The sequence below is a fragment of the Marmota flaviventris genome, chromosome 3 (assembly GCF_047511675.1).
Source record: "Marmota flaviventris isolate mMarFla1 chromosome 3, mMarFla1.hap1, whole genome shotgun sequence".
Taxonomy (NCBI): domain Eukaryota; kingdom Metazoa; phylum Chordata; class Mammalia; order Rodentia; family Sciuridae; genus Marmota; species Marmota flaviventris.
In genome coordinates this window covers 111,401,874-111,422,840 of record NC_092500.1, presented here as the reverse complement: position 1 = coordinate 111,422,840, position 20,967 = coordinate 111,401,874, and the positions used below count along the sequence as shown (strand labels likewise).

Sequence of the window (20,967 nt, the reverse complement as noted above, 5' to 3'; positions counted from 1 at the left end):
ATGAGGAAAGATTAAGACAGAAGATACTTTTTGGACAATTTCTTCATGGAGAAATAAGAAATTAGGATGATTTCATATTCTTTTCTTTATGCCTTTGTTTCTGTCTGATTCCAGTGTTCTTGTCTCTGCATTCTTATAATCCCTTCTCCAGTTAGTTTTGCAGGTTAGCTATCAAGAGGATAGCAGAAATTCATCTTCTCTTTAGCTCTCTTTGAAGCTCAGATGCTGGAGGTATGGGACTTTCCTAGTCTGTAGTAGGAATAATAGAAGCCATCAGAAAAAATACCTCCTCCTGTAAATTTTGATGTGAAGCATGAGAAATCACCTCTTGATACCAGATCTCTCTCTCTCTCTCTCTCTCTCTCTCTCTCTCTCTCTCTCTCTCTCTTTGGCAGAGGATGGTGGTGGGGTATCAGGGATTGAACTCGGGGACACTCGACCACAGAGCTACATTCCCAGCCCTATTTTGTATTTTTGGTCTCACTGAGTTGTTTAGTGCCTCGCTTTTGCTGAGGCTGGCTTGAACTTGTGATCCTTCTGCCTTAGCCTCCCTGGCTACTATGATATAGATATGAGGCAGTACCCGTCTCACCCAGATCTATTTTTGCTGTTAATTCATAAACCAGAATCACTGAACTACAGGGGAATGGTAATTGGTCTGGAAAAAGAACTTTTTTCCTTGTAGGAGGTACACAAAAGGGCTGGGGTTGTGGCTCAGGGGTAAAGTGCTCCTGGGTTCAATCCCTGGTACCAAAACCAACCAACCAAAAAACAAAAAAATTACCAAATTGTGTTTCTGGTTTATGGGCAGTGTGGCTGGCTTTTCACTATGTTATAGCAGAGAGACAGAAGCTTTTATCTTTTCTCCTGTGCTACCATTTTAGTGGCATTTCATTTCATTCGTCCCATTTACACTTTATTTCACTTGGCTTTATTAATACAGAATTGTGCTTTAGATAATATTTGACATGTATGAAAATTTGTTAGGTACCTAGAAGAGCTAAATCTCTCAAAACATCCTACTACTTTTTATAATTACTATAGCTGACTCAATGCTAATAGATAGCTTTATTTAGTTTTTCTGATTGACTTGCTTGAGTTTTTTTTTTTAATATTTTATTTTTTAGTTTTCGGCAGACACAACATCTTTGTTTATATGTGGTGCTGAGGATCGAACCCGGGCCGCAAGCACGCTAGGCGAGCACGCTACCGCTTGAGCCACATCCCCAGCCCTTGCTTGAGTTTTTGGGAGAGAAGTTAGGATTATCAGAAATATAATAATAGATTGATCAAAAAGTCTTTTTAAAGGATTTAATGAAGAACTTTGTTAGAGATTCTTTAGTTTATCGCCATCTATCCTAGTTGGCGACCTAATGCTGGGTTCACAAGATCTGACTATTCCAGTAACTTAAGAAAACAACAGAGAAAGCACGCACACACACAGAAGTACCTTTTCAATAATCTGGGGACAGCTCTGGGACCTTACGGGTCTGTGGAAAAAGAGAGAGCCACTGGAATTCTTTATACTTATATAGGGGACATACAAGGGGAGGTTCCATGGAACATTCTATCCCAAAAAGGGCAAAGGGGTAGGATTACAAAGGAATAGGTAAGTGTAACTCAACCCCCTCAGGTGATGCCTATACCTGGAGCCACGCCTTGTTATCTGAGCTGGGGTAATGCCCAAGTTACTATGTGCCAGACTGTAGGCAATAATTGTTCAGAACCTGGTGCATCAGGACTTAAAGGCGTGTTCATCTAGGGCAGCTCCCAACATTAGTTCATCTATTTTCTTCCATCCTTTCTTATTTTTGGAATAAGTTCATAGAAAATTAAAAAAGGAATTCTTTTTTCTAAAAATATTTTTAATTGTAGATGGACATAATACCTTTATTTTATTTTTAAGTGATGCTAGGATTCTACAAGTGCCTCATTACATGTGAGGCAGGCACTTAACCACTGCGCTACAACCCCAGCCCCTAAAAAGGAATTAAAAACAATTTTTTTTCCAGCTATCATTGGACATAATATCTTTGCTTAATTTTTTATGTGGTGCTGCGAATTGAACCCAGTGCCTCACACATGCTAGGCAAGTGCTCTACTGCAGAGTCACAACCCCAACCCTAAAAAGGAATTCTTAAAAGCAATAGAGGGGACTGAGGTTGTGGCTCAGTGGTAGAGCCCTCGCCTAGTGCGTGGGAAACCCTGAGTTTGATCCTCAGCACCACATATAAATAAACAGAATAAAAGTATTGTGTCCACTTAAAAAGCAATACAAGACACAGGCTGGGGAATATAGCTCAGTTGATAGAGTGCTTGCCTCACATGCACAAGGCCCTGGGTTCCATCTCTGCACCACACACACAAAAAAGCAATACAGGACAATACCTTGTAAACAATTCCTTTTACAATAAAGATATAAATGATATACACATTAAGATTATGTATGTGTAGGTATGTATATGCGTGTGTATAGACATATATAAAGTAGTTGCTAGTATATTGTTAAGTATGTATAATATGCGTGGTTACATTTTCTGAAAATAATATAATAAATTAAAAGAAATCAGATCCAGCTTTTTTTTAAATGGGTACTGGGGATTGAACCCAGGGACACTTTTGTTTTGAGACAGAGTCTCATTAAGTTGCTTAGGGCCTCGCTAATTTGCTGAGGTTTGTAATCCTTCTGCTTTATCCTCTGGAGTTGGGATTACAGGCATGCTCTACCATGCCCAACCCAGGCCCAGACTTTTTAAAATTCATTGCATCATTGATTAAATTTGAAAGTTTTTTTTGACTGGAAGTTGCCTCTCAATAAAAATAATATAATTATGTAGGTGAAATCCAAACCGTCTTAACCAAAAATAGGACATTGATAATAAAATTGAATTGCTAAAATATTTAGGTTGCTTTGATTTTATAAGCTTTCTGTGTTAGATTATTTTAAAATGCTTATTAATCTGGTCTTATAACTTTATTAGTTACTTATTTTTTTTTTTAGATGGACACAGTATCTTTATTTATTTTTATGTGGTGCTGAGGATTGAACCCAGTGCCTTACAGGTGCAAAGCAACCGCTCTACCACTGAGCTACAGCCCCAGCCCACTTTATCAGTTACTGAAGTTTCTTTTTCTGCATTTCTTTCTACCCATATCAAAAGCTGGGTGAGTACATGAATATTAGGTTATAGCTGGAAATTCCTAAATACGTTTTGTGAAGTATAGTTAAACAGAAAGTACATTAATGTTTAAATTCATTACTCCTTGAGTCAGGCCTGATGGGTAACAATGAAGTATTGTATTGGATAAATGAATGTATTTTTCTCTTCTCAGCTTGAATTTATCATTTAAAAGAACCTCTACTTGTTAAGCACTTAAATGGTTAATTAACTGTTAATTTATATACCTTGTCTAATTTGTGTGGTTTGTATCTATTTGTACCCGCAGATTCACAGATTTTTGATCCCTCTTAAGGGATTCCAGTATACTATAGGGGATGTGGTATAATAATGGTAAAGACCTATCAGTACTCCTACCAGTATTCCAACTCATAACTACAGTTTGAAAAATGTGACATCATGTTTATCATTGCTTATCTTCACATTAGCCCCATAGTCAACAAGATAAGTAACATAAATATATAAAAATAACATTATCATAAGTAAAGTATTATAGTAATGGGAATATAACCCCATTTTCCAGATGAGGAAAATTTAGAAAAGCAAAGTGACTTACTCAAGTGGATGCTAAGTGATCAAGTGTCAAACATCATTTTCAAAAAAATTTAAAGACAGATTTAGTTTTTGTACTTAGGATTGAATCTGGGGGCGCTTAACCATTATCCACATCCCCAATTTGTTTTTGTTTTTATTCTTATTTTGAGACAGGGTCTCACTAAGTGGCTTGGGCCCTCACTAAGTTGCTGAGGCTGGCTTTGAACTTGCCATCATCCTGCCTCAGCCTCTCAAGCTGCTGGGATTATAAGCATGCACCACTGTGCCTGCCTATGACACATTCTTATACAAATATAGATAGAACACATTGTAGGATTCATTTTATTAATGAGGGAACTGGCAGCATGATAAAGTTGTTTCAAAGAGCAACAAAAATTATATGGATATTGGAGAAAGAAGTTTAGAATGAGTTTGCTAGTAAAACTAACCTTTGAGGTTATCTTTTCTACTGGATAGAATTCAGCTACATCTTTATTAGACAAAAACTTATGAGTTAAAATGAAACATATTGTCTGAATAATCAGTACATAACCAATTAAAAAATATTTTCTAATGAAATGATCTTTGGATGGCCTTGTGCTCTTAAGACATCGAAAGGAAATATAGTCTGTTTTACTTCTGAGTTTTCTGACACAAGCAGCACTGGGGCCTGGGTTTTCTGATTCCAAGTCCAGATTTCATTCTACTCTGCTTTACTGCTTCTTTTTAGTATGATTTGTAATAATAGAGCAATCTACTAATTTTTGCAAAGTCAGCTAGCTATTCTTTGTTATTAATTTCCCTTTGTGCATAGTGGTGGTAATTCAACTTTGTTCCTTAGAAAATCACTGTGAAACTTAATGAATGTTTGTAAAATTTGCATAAATGCCAAAGTGAGAAATTGAAATTATAGATTAAGTATTGTGACTTCTGTCTTATGTTAGCAAATTTCAGAGTAGTTGTAAACATTCTTACCTTATGATTACGAAATCAGTACTTATAAAACCGTTTATTCCAAATATGTAAATTTAGCCTTACATATTTGGAACCAAGTAGAATGGAACCATTTAAGGTAATAAGTGAAAAATTTGTCCACATGAAAAAATAAAACTGTGTATCAGAATTAAGCATTGAGTTATTTATTTAATTTTGTCCTGGACTTGAAATGGTCATCTAGATTGTGCCATTTAACTCTAACAGTGGCTTTTTAATTTTTTTTTTTAATTTTAATGCTTTTAAAAAGAGAGTGGGGTACCTTATTCAGATTAGCCTGCAAGCAGTTAGGCAAGCCAGTTACCATGGTAGTAGTAGGTATTAATTTCCTTACCTTAGTTAAAGGTTTAATAACCAAAGAAATGTCTAAGCTCATCCACTGAAACCCAACTTTTCTTTTGAGACTGGCATTAAGTATGTCCATTCTCTAGAAGTTGACTCTAAGTACAAAAATGTGTTTTTGAGATGAATCTACTCTGTCAGAGTGAGTTAGAGTGTGGTTTAAAAACTAATTAAAAAACTTCTCTCAGCTAATTTGTAATGTGATTGGTCTTAATGTTTCAAAATTTGGTCTAACTTAAATCTGAAAAAAAAATGAAATATTAGTAGTGTGATTTCCATTGACATAAACTAGAAATAACTTGTCCTACTGTCACATTGCTGTCAAATTGAATCACTTAAGATGATTTTTCCAAGACATAATTCATAATTTCAACAGATAACCCCTCAACATTTAATTGGCTAATATCAGCCCTGTACAAAAGGTCTACTCATTTAGTTATCATGAAGCATGTTTTGCAATTAATTTATCAGAAAGTCTTTACCAAGAAGTTGCTTTCTTATTAGATATTTTATGGATTGTTACAGAGTTAAAAACTAGCTATAGTACACTATTAATAACACTATCCTTGGACTGTTTCCTTCTATTCTTTGAGCATGTGGTCTGTGTTATACACTAGGAATTGGAAACTGGACACTGGGCCACATTTGACCTGATGCTTGTTTTTGTGCTCATTTTGCTAAAATTTTAAGTGGTTGAAAAAGACAACAAAAGAAGAATAATATTTTTTAAAATTGGTATAAATTTAGCTTTCAATGTTCATAAAGTTTATTGTTATAATTGTGCTTATTTGACTGAATGTTTTTGATGGCTTTTGTGTTTTAATTTATTCTAATTAGTTACACAGGACAGTAGAATGCATTTTGATATATTGTACGCAAATGGAGCACAACTTCTCATTCTTCTGGCTCTACATAGTACAGACTCATTCCAGTAGTGTAATCATACATGTATATAGGGTAATAAAGTCTGTCACATTCTACCATCCTTCCCATCCCCACAGCCCCACCCCTCTTCTCATACCCCTCTACACAAACCAAAGTTACTTCATTCTTCCCTATCTCCCCTGTCCCACTGGATTAGCATCTGCTTATCAGAGAAAACATTTGGCTTTGGTTTTCTGGGATAAGCTTACTTTGCTTAGCATGATATTCTCTAGTTCCATTCATTCACCTGCAAATGCCATAATTTCATTCTATATATATATATTTGTAGTTGTACACAATAACTTTATTTATTTATTTTTATGTGGTGCTGAGGATCGAACTCAGGGCTTGCACGTGCGAGGCGAGTGCTCTATGGCTGAGCCATAACCCCAGCCCCAATTTCATTCTTTTAAGGCTGAGTAATATTCCATTGTGTATATGTACCACATTTTCTTTATCCATTCATTCTTTAGAAGGGTATCTAAGTTGGTTTCATAGTTTAGCTATTGTGAATTGAGCTGCTATAAACATTGATGTGGCTGTGTCACTCTAGTATGCTGACTTTTAAGTCATTTTGGTATAAGCAGGGGAGTGGGATAGCTGGGTCAAATGGTGGTTCCATTCCAATTTTTTTGAGGAATCTCCATATGGCTTTTCATAGTTATTGCACCAGTTTGCAATGTATGACTGTACCTTTTTCCCCTATATCCTTATCAACATTTGTTATTACTTGTATTCTTGATAATTGCCATTCTGACTAGAGTGAGATGAAATCTTATAGAGTAGTTTTGATTTGCATTTCTCTAATTACTAGAGATATTGAACTTTTTTCATGTACTTGTTGATTGATCATACATCTTCTTCTGTCAAGTGTCTGTTCAGCTTGTTAGCTCATTTATTGATTGGGTTGTTTGATTTTTGGTGTTAAGTTTTTTGAGTTCTTTATATATCCTGGAGATTAGTGCTCTATCTGATGTGGGTGTGGCAAAAATTTGCTTCTCAAATGTAGGCTCTCTTTTTATGTTACTAATTGTTTCCTTTGCTGAGAAGAAGCTTTTTAGTTTGAATCCATCTCATTTATTGATTCTTGATTTTATTTCTTGTACTTTAGGAGTTTTGTTAAGGAAGTCAAGTCCTAAGCCAACACGATAAAGATTTGGGCCTACTTTTTCTTCTGTTAGGTGCAGGGTCTCTGGTCTAGTGTCTAAGTCTTTGATCCATTTTGAGTTGATTTTTGTGCAGGATGAGAGAGAGAGAGAGGTTTTATTTCATTTTGCTACATATGGATTTCCAGTTTTCCCAGTACCATTTGTTGAAGAGGCTATCTTTTCTCCAGTGTATGTTTTTGGGTTTGTCTTTGTGTCTTCTATTTTGTTCCATTAGTCTACGTGTTTATTTTGGTGCCAATACTATGCCATATTTGTTACTATTGCTGTGTAGTATAGTTTAATGTCTGGTATTGTGATGCCTCCTGCTTCACTCTTCTGGCCGAGGATTTCTTTGGCTATTCTGGGTCTCTTATTTTCCCAAATGAATTTCATGATTGCTTTTTCTAGTTCTATAAGAATGTCATTGAGATTTTAAGAGGAATTGCGTTAAATCTGTATAAGGCTTTTGTGTTATAATGGCAGACTTGAGTAGTTGTGACAAAAGTCCAGCTGGCTCACAAATCCTAGAATATTTATTGTCTGGCCCTTTAGAGAAAAAAGTTTGCTAATTCTTGTTCTTTAATATGAAAAATAGTCCGAGAAGGGCAATAGCTGGGTCAAATGGTGGTTCCATTCCCAGCTTTCCCAGGAATCTCCATACTGCTTTCCAAATTGGCCGCACCAATTTGCAGTCCCACCAGCAATGTACAAGTGTACCCTTTTCCCTGAAGACCTTAAAAGAGCGTACTATAGGGATACTGCTACATCGATGTTCATAGCAGCACAATTCATAATAGCTAGACTGTAGAACCAACTTAGATGCCCTTCAATAGATGAATGGATTAAAAAATGTGGCATTTATACACAATGGAGTATTACTCAGCACTAAAAAATGACAAAATCATGGCATTTGCAGGGAAATGGATGGCATTAGAGCAGATTATGCTAAGTGAAGCTAGCCAATCCCTAAAAAACAATTGCCAGATGTCTTCTTTGGTATAAGGAGAGTAACTAAGAACAGAGTAGGGAGGAAGAGCATGAGAAGAAGACTAACATTAAACAGGGACGAGAGGTGGGAGGGAAAGGGAGAGAGAAAGGAAATTGCATGGAAATGGAAGGAGACCCTCATGGTTATACAAAATTACATACAAGAGGAAGTGAGGGGAAAGGGAAAAAAAAAACAAGGGGGAGAAATGAATTACAGTAGATGGGGTAGAGAGAGAAGATGGGAGGGGAGGGGAAAGGGGGATAGTAGAGGATAGGAAAGGCAACAGAATACAACAGACACTAGTATGGCAATATGTAAATCAGTGGATGTGTAACCGATGTGATTCTGCAATCTGTATACGGGGTAAAAATGGGAGTTCATAACCCACTTGAATCAAAGTGTGAAATATGATATGTCAAGAGCTTTGTAATGTTTTGAACAACCAATAAAATAAAAAAAAATAATGTGAAAAATAATTGTAGCCTTGATTGTTCATTTTATAAACCTTTTCCTCTTTTATTGGCATCCACCTTTTTTGGCCCCCTAATTAATAAAAGGAATGCATGTTCTATATTATAGAAGTTTGGAATATATAAGAAAGTACAGAGCAGAAACTTAAACACCATCTACAATTACTAAGATAACTAATAATATTTTGGTATACATTGTTCCACACTGTGTCTCTCTTTCTCTCATGCACATACATAAAATTAGAAAACTGTTTTTGAAGACTGCATTTTTTGTGTTTTATGGATGTACTGTAATTTTTTTTATATAACTGTAATAATTGATTAAAGTCACTATGAGATTGAGCATAAGAAGCTAGTTAATAGGTTGCACAGTTAACATATTCCTGATGGCATACTATTTTCCAAATCAACTCTTTTTTTCTTGCTTGTATGAAACACTATGATAACGGATTAGTGAGAAGATTGTTTAATCAAAAAGGTGTTCATTTCAGACATGCATCCATAATTATTGATAGGGTCCTCAGAAGACACTAAAATCCTTAAAAAAAAAAAAATCTGGAAGACATTATTTTCTTGGCAAAGAAGTTCTGAAACTAACCGGGGATGAACTCTTCAATGTAATAAATGAATACCTTAAAAACATACAAGATATGGTGCGGGGGCTGTGGCTCAGCGATAGAATGCTCACCTGGCATGTGCGAGGCTTTGGGTTCGATCCTCAGCACCACATAAAAGTAAATAAATAAATAAACAAATAAATAAAGATATTGTGTCCAACTACAACTAAAAAAATATTTAAAAAAAACCCTACAAGATACATGAAACAGATAGGAAGTTACAAAGGTTTTTCATTAAGTTCTATCTAAAAATACATTACAAGTAATAAGTTGTCTATTCACAGAGATGTGATTATATATTAAACTTACCTTTATTTTATTTTTCAACATTTTCAATTGGCCTATTATAGCTATAAACACTGATGGGATTTATTGTTGCATATTTATCCATGTACACAGTATAACAATATAATTTGGCTAATATCATTCTCCAGTACTTCCACACTCTCTCTGTCTCATACCTCTGGGTCCTTTTCCTGTAACTGATCTCCCTTCGATTTTTAGGAAGTCTGCTCACATCTTTGTTGTCCTTTTTCCTCTCTAGCTGAGCATATGATAGAAAACATATAACCCTTAACCTTCTAAGGTTGACTTATTTCACTTAACATGATGCTCTCTAGTTCCATCCATTTTTCTGCAGATGACAATTTCATTTTTCTTTATGGAAGAATAAAACTTCATTATGTTTTTATATCACAGTTTCTTTATCTATTTATCTGTTGATGATACATAGGCTGATTATATATGTCATCATGATTCAGTTTGGGCAGATCATATGTTTCTAGAAATTTGTTGGTGTCATTGAGATTTTCTATTTTACTGGAGTGTAAATGTTCAAAATAGTTTCTGATTGCTAGAAATGATGAGCATTTTTTCATATATCTGTTGATTGATTGTATATCCTCTTCTGAGAAATGTCTGTTCAGGTTCTTGGCCCATTTGTTGATTTGGTTATTTATTTATTTATTTTTTGGTGCTTAGTTTTTAGAGATTAGTGCTCTATCTGATGTGTGAGGGGTAAAAATTTGCTCCCAGGATGTAGGTTCTCTGTTCACCTCACAGATTGTTTCTTTTGCTGTGAAGAAGCTTTTTAGTTTGATTCTATCCCATTTATTGATTCTTCGTTTTAATTCTTGTGCTATAGGAGTCTTATTAAGGAAGTTGAAGCCTAATCCCACATGATGAAGATTAGGGCCTACCTTTTCTTCTATTAGACTAAAAGAGAAATGCAAGTCAAAACTACTCTAAGACATCATCTCACTCCAGTCAGAATGGCAGCTATTATGAAGACAAACAACAATAAGTGTTGGCAAGGATTTGGGAAAAAAGGTACCCTCATACATTGCTGGTGGGACTGCAAATTGGTGGAGCCAATCTGGAAAGTAGTATAGAGATTCCTTGGAAAACTGGGAATGGAACCACTGTTTTGATCCAGCTATCCCACTTGTCAGATTATACCCAAAGGACTTAAAAACAGCATATTACAGGGACACAACCACATCAATATTTATAGCAGCACAATTCACAATAGCTAAACTGTGGAATAGATGCCCTTCAGTAGATAAATGGTAAAAAAAAGTGGCATATATACATAATGCAATATTACTCAGCAATAAAAGAGAATAAAATTATGGCATTTGCAGGTAAATGGATGAAGTTGGAGAAGATAATGCTAAGTGAAGTTAGCCAATCCCTAAAAAACAAACGGTGAATGTTTTCTCTGTTATAAGGAGGCTGACTCATAGTGGGTAGGGAAGGGGGAGCATGGGATGAATAGAGGAACTCTAGATAGGGCAGAGGGGTGGGAGGGGAAGAGAGGGGGCAGGGAGTTAGCAAGGAGGGTGGAATGTGATGGACATCATTATCCAGAGTACGTGTATGAAGACACAAATTGGTGTGAACATACTTTATATACAACCAGAGATATGAAAAATTGTGCTGTATATGTGTAATAAGAATTATAATGCATTCTGCTGTCATTTATTTTTTAAAAATCAATTAAAAATTAAATAAATTAATAAACAAAAAATAGTTTCTAATTATCTTCTGTATTTTAATAGTATCTGTTGTGATGTTTCCTCTTTCATCATGAATTTTTATAATTTGAGTTTTCTCTCCTTTTGGTTAGGGTGGCTAAGGGTTTTTCAATTTTATTTATTTTTTCAAAGAACCAGCTTTTTGTTTTGTCAGTTTTTTTCAATTGTTTCTTTTGTATATTTGATGTCCCGTAAGCCTGTTATATTGATTTTCCAATTCATTCTTCAGGTTTGGGAAATTTTCTGATATTATTTCATTGAAAAGATGTGCATTCCTTTGATTTGAATTTCTGTGCCTTCCTCTATCCCAGTAAATCTTAAATTGTTCTTTTCATGCTATCCCATAATTCTTGGGTGTTTTGTTCATGGTTTCTGTGTGGTCAACATTATTTTCAAGATTATGTTTTGTCTTCATTGTCTGAGGTTCTGTCCTCCAAGTGATATAGTCTGTTGGTGATGCTTTCTACTGAATTTTTAATTTGGTTTACTGTTACCTTCATTTCAAGGATTTATGTTTGGTTATTTTTCAGAATCTCTCTTTCTTGAAGTAATCTTTTGTTACCTGTATTTGTTCTCTTATCTTTTTATTGGAGTGATTATTTGTTGCCTGTATTTGCTCTCTTATCTCACTCTTTACTTTGCAGGTCATTTTATTTATGTACATTTCGAACTCCTTCTGACATTTCTACTGTGCTATCAATGGATTCTATTATTGTATCATCTTGGTTTGTTTGGGGCACTTTCTTCTCTTGTCTTTTCATGCTTTCTGTGTGTCTTCTCCTCTAGTAGTGCAGATCCAAGGTGTTACAGTTTCTACCTTATAATCTTATAGTGCCCCTGCAAGTTTCTAATGTCTTGCCTTTAAGGGGGAGATCAATATTAATAGCACCCAAGGCAAACAGTATACCTCCTTAAACCAAATAGTTACTGTTTAGATGATTACAGTTTTGTCACAATAAACAGAAATGGTGTGTTCAGTTATTATCTGCAATATAAACAGGAGATTTGCAAAGGGTTCTAAAGTTTCTACTAGTGGACAAAGAAGTGGGGGGTGTGTGTGTGGGATGTGATATTTATGAGTTAGGATGTGAGAATATAGAGGTATTAGATCATAGGAAGGGTGAAAGAGGAATCAAAAGAAGTTGGCTGTTAACAGGAGAAAGAGAGAAAGATGTGACCCCATGCAAGGCTCTTTCCTACCTCTGTAACAAGATGGTGGCTATTAGCATACCTAGCAGGGGTACTTCTGGTGTAACCAAGCCTGAAGGGACCTTGTTGATGATCTTTTGGGTCCTGGCTGTTGTCCCTAAATAGAAGCAGCCACGTCCCTAGATGGTGGTGGTGCTAGCATTAAATCTGTAAGTACCTTGGTGTTGGGCTTCCAGTCCCTGGCTGGTGTCCCAAGTGGAAGCTGTGCCACTAAAGATGGTGGTGGCGGCCGCACAGGTAACCCGAGATGGTGGTGGAGGTATTCTAAGATGGAGGCGACCACTTTCAGAGATGAGGCTGAAAGGGGCCCTGCAATGGCCTTGGGTGGCCTGCTCGGAGATGCAGTGCTGTGGTGTCTGGTTCAGTGGTGGGGAGCTGCCACCAGGCCCTGTCCGTTGTCCCAAGATTGAGGCTACTATATGGGGAAGGCTATGGTGATGGCTGCAGTGTTCCAAGATGGAGGCAGGCCTGGGTGGCTATGTGTTGGTAAATGGGGAGCTACAGGATGGTCCTCTGCACTGGTCGGCAGTCTTTTGTGCAGGTAGGTGGTCCTGTCATGGTCCTGCATGGGCTGCATGTGGGTCATTGGTCCTCACGTCCCCAGATTTCTTAGTCTCTACAGCAGTCTGACTGTCCAGTATTGAATTTTGGTGAAATCCCTCTTTTACCCACCTTGCAGAGAAACAGTCTACCACCGCTTGAATCCCAAGCCACAGAGTGACTAGGAATGCATCCTTCCTCTAGCCCGCCATCTTGAATCCCCCTTGCCTTTAGTTTTGAGTTCTTCATTAAGTGATGTAATAAAAATAGTGGGCCTAGTGAAATTGAAGCTCCTACATAACCCCTTCTTCAGCTTCAGGTGAAGAATGCAATTAACTATTTCATTACTGAAATGTGTTGACAACACAAAGGAAGGTTTTAAGCTAAGAACAAATCATAAATTATTCCTCATTAATGTTTCTTACTTTGTAGATTTATTGAAGTAGTTATTGGCTCCAAAAAATGGGACATTAACTAACATTATGAGTACTTAAATTATTGAATCAAAAATGCAGTGATCCTATGGAAAACTTATTAATTGGTACTGACAGTTTATGAATTCAGAGCAAAAATTCAGCTTTAGAAAAGTGAAGTAGAAGTGATGTTTAATTAGTGTTATTTGAATCCCAAAGAAGACTTAATAGTACTAATAGAGCAAAGTCAATGTGTATATGAGACAAAGTTTTATTATTTTGAAACATTTGGTATAAAAATTCAATTGAATTAAAACATCAGAAGAAATTAGAATATTTCTTACAGAAAAAGAATGTATTAGATTTAAAGAATTTTTTTCTGGAGAGTAATTTAAGGAGATTAAGTTGCTGGAATACTGATTAATGGTGAAAATAGAGATTTTGGTCTGTTGAGGCAAAAGCTTCTCTTTTGCCATTTGCTGCCACTTGTGCTTTTTTGGTGATGGTTGCTATGTAGATTTTGAAGAAAATAGCATCTTGTTCAGAAGTGAAGTGTAGCGTAAAACCTAATATAGTTGAACATTTATGATGGGAAAGGGATGAATTTGCTAAGTCAGAAAAAGTAGAAAAAAGGAATCTGAAGAAAATAAGATGAATACTAGTTTAGTCCAAGTACAGTGAAAAGGGAAAAGTCATGCTGCCTATGAACAAGATTAATTTCCCTGTTGAAAGACAAATCTGTTTAAATTGGGCTATTAAAAATGGAAAACTAAAAATAAACAATAGCAAAAATATTTGAAAGCCTTAAAAATAGTGATAAAGGTTGAAAAGTTGTAGATAGTAGTAAATGGATAGGCAAAAAGATTTCAGGACACCAGTAAAGTCCAAAACAAATCAAAATATAATTTATTTCAAAGGTGTATATAAAGTATTTTAATGACAAAATATGAAGCATTAAGAAATGTTAAAAGACATGATTTTGGAAAATGATGGGTCAAAGTTGCTCATATGTAACAACATTAGCAACTAAACATGAATACAAAATTCTTTTTATTGTGAGATTTTGATCCCTTTCAACAATAACCTTTGTTTGATGAAGAATTTAAATCCTCATGTATATTAAAAGATTTCCTATTGCAAATTATTCTACAACTTTAATTTTCTGTGTTTTTTATGCCCCAAGATCTAAGTAAGCTTGACAAAAATGTTGGATTTGTAAACAAATTTACTTTTCAAATTCTTTACCTGGAAATATCTAGATCAAATTTTGTGTGTAAAAGAGGCTGGTTTATATTAGATATAAATTAGATAATTCAAATTAAAATGATGTTAGTCTTATACTTAGTCATAGGTAAGAGTTTTTAAGATTTATTTTTGTTTTGAGAGTGTAAATGAGTTACTCAAAATATCAAGATTATTGATTGTTCTTATAGTGTTTGCATTATTTTCTGAAACCTAGTTTACTTGTCATTTTGCCAGTGATCTACTCTTTTTTTTTAAGAGAGGGAGAGAGAGAGAGAATTTTTTAATATTTATTTTTTAATTTTCGGCAGACACAACATCTTTGTTTGTATGTGGTGCTGAGGATCGAACCGGGCCACACGCATGCCAGGCGAGCGCGCTACCGCTTGAGCCACATCCCCAGCCCCAGTGATCTACTCTTGAGTATAGCAGAAACTAGTTTTCCAGCCTTATAAGCATATATATGAAGATTAAGAAGAGATCATATATATACAATTTGGGATAAACTTGACTTCTTCAAGGGTTTTGAATTTGTGAAAGTAGGATCTTATCAACCACTAACATTTGTAAAATGCTTTACGGTGTACAAAGCATATATATTTTGCACATTTTATGCTACTGCTTATTGTGAATATGGTAACATCAAGAGTTGAGTTGTCTGTTCTGATTCAGTGAATCATAGATCTTACCAATCCCAAACTTTCCTAAGAATGTTGTTTTTTTTGAAGGAGTCTCAAATAGTGAGAAACAGATTTGAAAAATGTCCCTTTCTTCTGTATTAGGAGATGTCATGGTTTTGAATTAACAGAGAAGTTTTGAGTATTATGTGTAAAATCATTGCCCAAAGGCAGTTTTTTTTTTTTGAATTCTGATTTTATATTCTCATAATTACACAGCTTTTTTCATTACCCTTCGTTTTCCAGTTATATATTTAGAATCTGTAATTCCAGCCTTATTTACAATAAGCAGTTTAGATGGTTGAGCTCTTCCTTGCTAATCACATTTTCTAAATGGGGACTCCTTAGTTTTCTTCTAATAAATACTCTTAACAGGTTAAAAGTACCATTTGACTTGAGGTGATTATCATGTTTACTAGGACCCCTGGTTGAGCTCTTTTTATTCTTCCTCCTCTTTCTTTATAAGTTTGAGTTACAAGCCTGTAGTTAATTCTTTCCATCCCAATGCATAAGAGTGATGGATTTTTGTTTTGTGTGGAAAATTTAAGTTTGGTAAAGTAATTGTTTTAAGTTGTTTTGTTCCATACATTGTCAGTATTCTCAGTTTTTAGTTCATACTTTGGGAAAGGGTCAATTAGGGCTAGGGATTGTGTTACTAAATAGTCTCAAATATAACAGGCTATCCCTAAATTCTAAGTAGTTATTGATTGTTTAATATCATGTTTCATCATGAGAATTTTTAGGAGTATGTTTAAAACTACTACCCCTTTATTAGAAAGTGGAGTTAATATGAAGTAAAGTTGCGATTTGTTGCTGAGAACATAAGCCTTCTTCAGTTTATTGTAAGTCACATCAGGGTATGGATCCATTAGCAAAAAGAACATGTTATGGTTCTCTTTTTTCTCATTCACAGCTCTTCTTTTTTATTTTTGGTATCAGGGATTGAACCCCTGGTGCTTAAACACTGAGCCACATTCCCAGCTCTTTTTAAATTTTTTATTTTGAGACTGGGTCTCCCTTAAGTCTTTGTTAAATTGCTGAGGCTGGCTTTGAGTTTGCAGGCTCCTCATCCCCTGGGATTACAAGGTGTAGTGCCCTGCTCATTCACTGTTTACTTTAACCATACTTAAGTTTTGTTTACATTGTAGAGAGCCCTCAAAACTAGTAACACATTTAAAAAAAATTCTCTAAGAAGCTCTTAGTTTTAGGGTAACGTACACTTTCTAGGAAAGGACATAATAAAAAAAAAAAAAACAACCTTAATATAGAAGAGCTGTTCTGTGTTTTAAAAGGAAGATTTTCAAGTATACTTGTGAATAAATCTAATGGTCTGGCTTAGTTTACTTTGATTGTAGATAATAATTGTACAGAAAATTAAAGATAATTTTTTTTTGTTATTGTTGTTGTACTGGGGATTGAACTCAGGGACACTCTACTACTGTTTACATCCCCAATCCATTTTATTTTTTATTTTGAGACAGGGTTTCAGTAAGTTGCCAAGGCTGGTCTCGAATTTGAGATTCTCCTGTCTCAGCCTCCTTAGTCTCTTGGATTTTAGGCATTGTGCCACAGCATCTGGCTGAAAAAATTTTAATATTTCATATACCCAAGAATTCTCTTTGTTAATGATGTAAAGGTTATTTGAAAGGATTAAAGTCATAGAATTTTGAAATTGCCAGAACTTTAGAACTCAAAATGACCCACTTGCTTTAAAAGAAAGAGATACTTAATGTATAGTTAATAGAAACTATTATATTTATATATTATACTTGGGCCTAGATGTGATAATTTAATTATGTACATTCAGTTTTATCTCATTGACAGGACTCTCTCTTGAGTTTTCTTTCAAGGATTTGCATTTATTCACCAAGTCATTGTTTTTTTTTTTTCTTTTTGCAACTAGGGATTTTAAAAATGAATGAAAAAGAGCTGGAAACAAACCCACAGCAGCGGAAATTTCCTAAATGGATGACAGTGCAGAATAAAAAATGTGCTGTAGAAGAAAGAAAGGTATATTATTTATTGACTATTCTTTCAGATGGGGAATTTAATTTAAATTTGGCTGTAGAATGAGTCAACCCTCACTTGTAAACTTCAGGTAATTATTTAGGTTAGTGTTTCTGATGTGTGAATGAACCAGCATCTAGTTCTAGAATGGGTGAATAGTAATAAATTTTGGGTTTACAAATGAGAACTTCTTGGGTTTTACAAAATGAGAACTTTGCTGTATATTCCCCCTTTATGTCAGTTTACATGGTTGGCCTTAGTAGTTTATTTGAATTCAGATAATTTAGAAACACTAACACTGGTGAATTTTGGGGGGAAAGCAGTTTAAGACCTTCTAGAATTAAGTTCTGACAACCAGTTATCAGCATTTTTAAAAAATATTTTTTAGTTGTAGATTGACAAAATACCTTTATTTATTTATATATATGTGGTGCTGAGGATCGAACCCAGTGTCTCACTTATGCTGGGCGAGTATTCTACCACTCAGTGGACTTTATTATTTTGGTGAACATTTATTATTTAATATGAACTTTACTTGTATTTGTGTTGAATTTTATTTTTCTCAAGGCATGTATTCTGAAGAGTGTTTTTGAAGATGACCTTCCCTTCTTAGAATTCACAGGATCTATTATATATAGCTATGAAGCTAGTGATTGCTCTTTCCTGTCAGAAGATATTTGGTAAGAGATTTGAATTTCATTGATTTTTGCATCCTTAGAAGATAATAACTATTTAGTTAATATTTGTGAGTATAGTGAGTTTTATAGTTGAGATGTGTTCCAGAGGAAATTAATTTTACAATATAGAGTATTAGTAAGTTCTAGTCTACTTTTTAAATAAAAATAAAATCATTATGAAAATTAAATTTGTAATATCTGTTCATTCATAAGCAATTTAGAAAAAAGGCAAAAATTATTCAACCTCTAAATGTTGAGTAATATAATATAAAACCTTATTTAAAATATCAACATAGTAATATTGAATAATGGCTATGATTGGTTCTCTTATTTGCTTAGTGACAGTATCACCAAGTGGCCCTTAAAAAGAACATTAGACATGACTGCTGGTACTGTTAATAGTTGCTGTAACAAAATTATCACAGACTGGGTAAATTATAAAATTATTTCTCACAGTTTTGAAGGCTGAGAAGTCAAAAATCCTGGCACTGGCATTTTGTGGGGGCCTCTGTACTGTGTCATAAGATGGTAGAAGAACAAGTGAACAGAGAAAGGAAAAGAGCATAAGGAGCTAAACTTAAATCAAATCTGCTCTCTTGATAACCTATCCATTCATGTGATAACATTATCAATCCATTCAGGAGGGCAGAGTACTCTTATTAGCCACCTCTCCTAACATTGTTGCACTGAGGTTTAAATTTCCATATGAGTTTTGGAGGTGATATTTATTTATTTATTTATTTTAAATTTTTATTGTTGGTTGTTCAAAACATTACATAGTTCTTGACATATCATATTTCACACTTTGATTCAAGTGGGTTATGAACTCCCATTTTTACCCCGTATACAGATTGCAGAATCACATCGGTTACACATCCACTGATTTACATATTGCCATACTAGTGTCTGTTGTATTCTGTTGCCTTTCCTATCCTCTACTATCCCCCTTTCCCCTCCCCTCCCATCTTCTCTCTCTACCCCATCTACTGTAATTCATTTCTCCCCCTTGTTTTTTTTTTCCCTTTCCCCTCACTTCCTCTTGTATGTAATTTTGTATAACCATGAGGGTCTCCTTCCATTTCCATGCAATTTCCTTTCTCTCTCCCTTTCCCTCCCACCTCTCGTCCCTGTTTAATGTTAGTCTTCTTCTCATGCTCTTCCTCCCTACTCTGTTCTTAGTTACTCTCCTTATATCAAAGAAGACATATGGCATTTGTTTTTTAGGGATTGGCTAGCTTCACTTAGCATAATCTGCTCTAAAGCCATCCATTTCCCTGCAAATTCCATGATTTTGTCATTTTTTAATGCAGAGTAATACTCCATTGTGTATAAATGCCACATTTTTTAATCCATTCATCTATTGAAGGGCATCTAGGTTGGTTCCACAGTCTTGCTATTGTGAATTGTGCTGCTATGAACATCTATGTAGCAGTGTCTGGAGGTGATATTTAAACCAAAGCAAATTGGAACTGTAATCTTTCAGTCTAAACCTCTTGAAACATTTTATAAGCAGAAGTAGTAAGGAAGTAAATCAGATCTGCTTTCTTTTTCTTTTTTTTAATTGTGCATCATAATTTTACATAATAATGGTTTCATCCTGCCATATTTGCACATGCACCTAATTTGCTCAGTCTCCTTTTCTATCTTCCTTTTCCCTTCCTTTTTTCTTCCATCTTCTTTGAAGTTGTTACACCTATCTTTTTAAAAAAACAAAAAAACCAAAAAAAAAAAAAACCAAACAAACCTGTTACATGTTGGGTTAAAAAAAAGAAATAAATTAAGCTATTTATTAATGTTCTGGTGATAGATGTAATCTAGAAATAGTATTCAGTTGTCCTCACTTCCACTCCAGTCCTTTTGGTTTTATTGTATTGAATTAAATTAGACTCACAGAGAGGGTAAATTCTTTATATATTAACTTCACTAGCTACCTTTGATATACCTATAGTATATCATATCTAAAATCAAAACATATAAATGATTTGAAGAATTAGGGTGTTGATGAATTGTATTTGCTTTATAAGAGACAGGCAGAATTTTTGTCTTTTGTTTTTTTTTTTATCCCCTGTTCTGTGGTCACTTTTAAGATTTATACCATCTATCAAACTAAAAAGCTTCTTCACAGCAAAGGAAACAATCAAGAATGTGAAGAAAGCCTATAGAATGGGAGAAAATCTTTGCCACCTGTGCCTCAGACAGAGCATTAATCTCCAGTATATATAAAAGAACTCAATGCGGCTGAGGTTGTGTCTCAGTGGTAGAGCGCTTGCCTAGCATATGTGAGGCCCTGGGTTCGATTCTCAGCACCACATACGAGTAAACAAAGTTAAAATCCATTGGTAACTAAAAAAAAAAAAACTCAAAAAACTTTAACACCAAAAAACTCAGATAACCCAATTAATAAATGAGCAAAGGACCTGAACAAGCACTTCACAGAAGAAATATGATCTGTCAACAAGTGTATGAAAAAGTGTTCAACATCTCTAGCAGTTAGAGAAATACAAATTAAAATTATACTGAGATTCCATCTTACTCCAGTCAGAATGGCAATTATCAAGTATACCAATTAACAATAAATGTTGGTGAGGGTGTGGGGGAAAATATTCAGTTACACATTGTTGGTGGGATTGCAAATTGGTGTAGCTGCTCTGGAAATCAGTGTCCAGATTCCTCAGAAAAACTTGGAATGGAACCACCATTTGACCTAGTTTTCCCACTCTTTGGCATATACCCAAAGGACTTAAAATCAGCATACTACAATGATGCAGCCACCTCAATGATTATAGCAGCTCAATTCACAATAGTTAAACTTTGGAACCAATCTAGGTTCCCTTCAACAGATGAATAGATAAAGAAACTGTGGCATATACATACAATGGAATACTACTCAGCCATAAAAGGAAATGAAATTATGACATTTGCTGGTAAATAGATGGAGTTAGAGACTATCATGTTAAGTGAAATAAGGCAA

General features: G+C 34.8%; 1 protein-coding gene across 14 annotated transcripts in view; it reads left to right on the top strand.

Annotated features, from left to right (window-relative positions):
• Wrn (WRN RecQ like helicase) overlaps positions 1 to 20,967 on the top strand; it is a 155,033-nt gene that overhangs the window by 8,753 nt on the left and 125,313 nt on the right. For 11 of the 14 annotated variants that reach the window (XM_071610233.1, XM_071610231.1, XM_071610229.1 and 8 more), the window contains 2 exons: positions 17,216 to 17,322; positions 17,887 to 17,999. In XM_071610233.1, the coding sequence (XP_071466334.1) occupies positions 17,227 to 17,322; positions 17,887 to 17,999 (209 nt within the window). In that variant the 5' untranslated portion in view covers positions 17,216 to 17,226. Of the gene's footprint in view, positions 1 to 3,023; positions 3,166 to 10,348; positions 10,525 to 17,215; positions 17,323 to 17,886; positions 18,000 to 20,967 lie in introns of those variants that run through there. The other 3 variants (XM_071610235.1, XM_071610228.1, XM_071610236.1) reach the window with 3 other exon arrangements.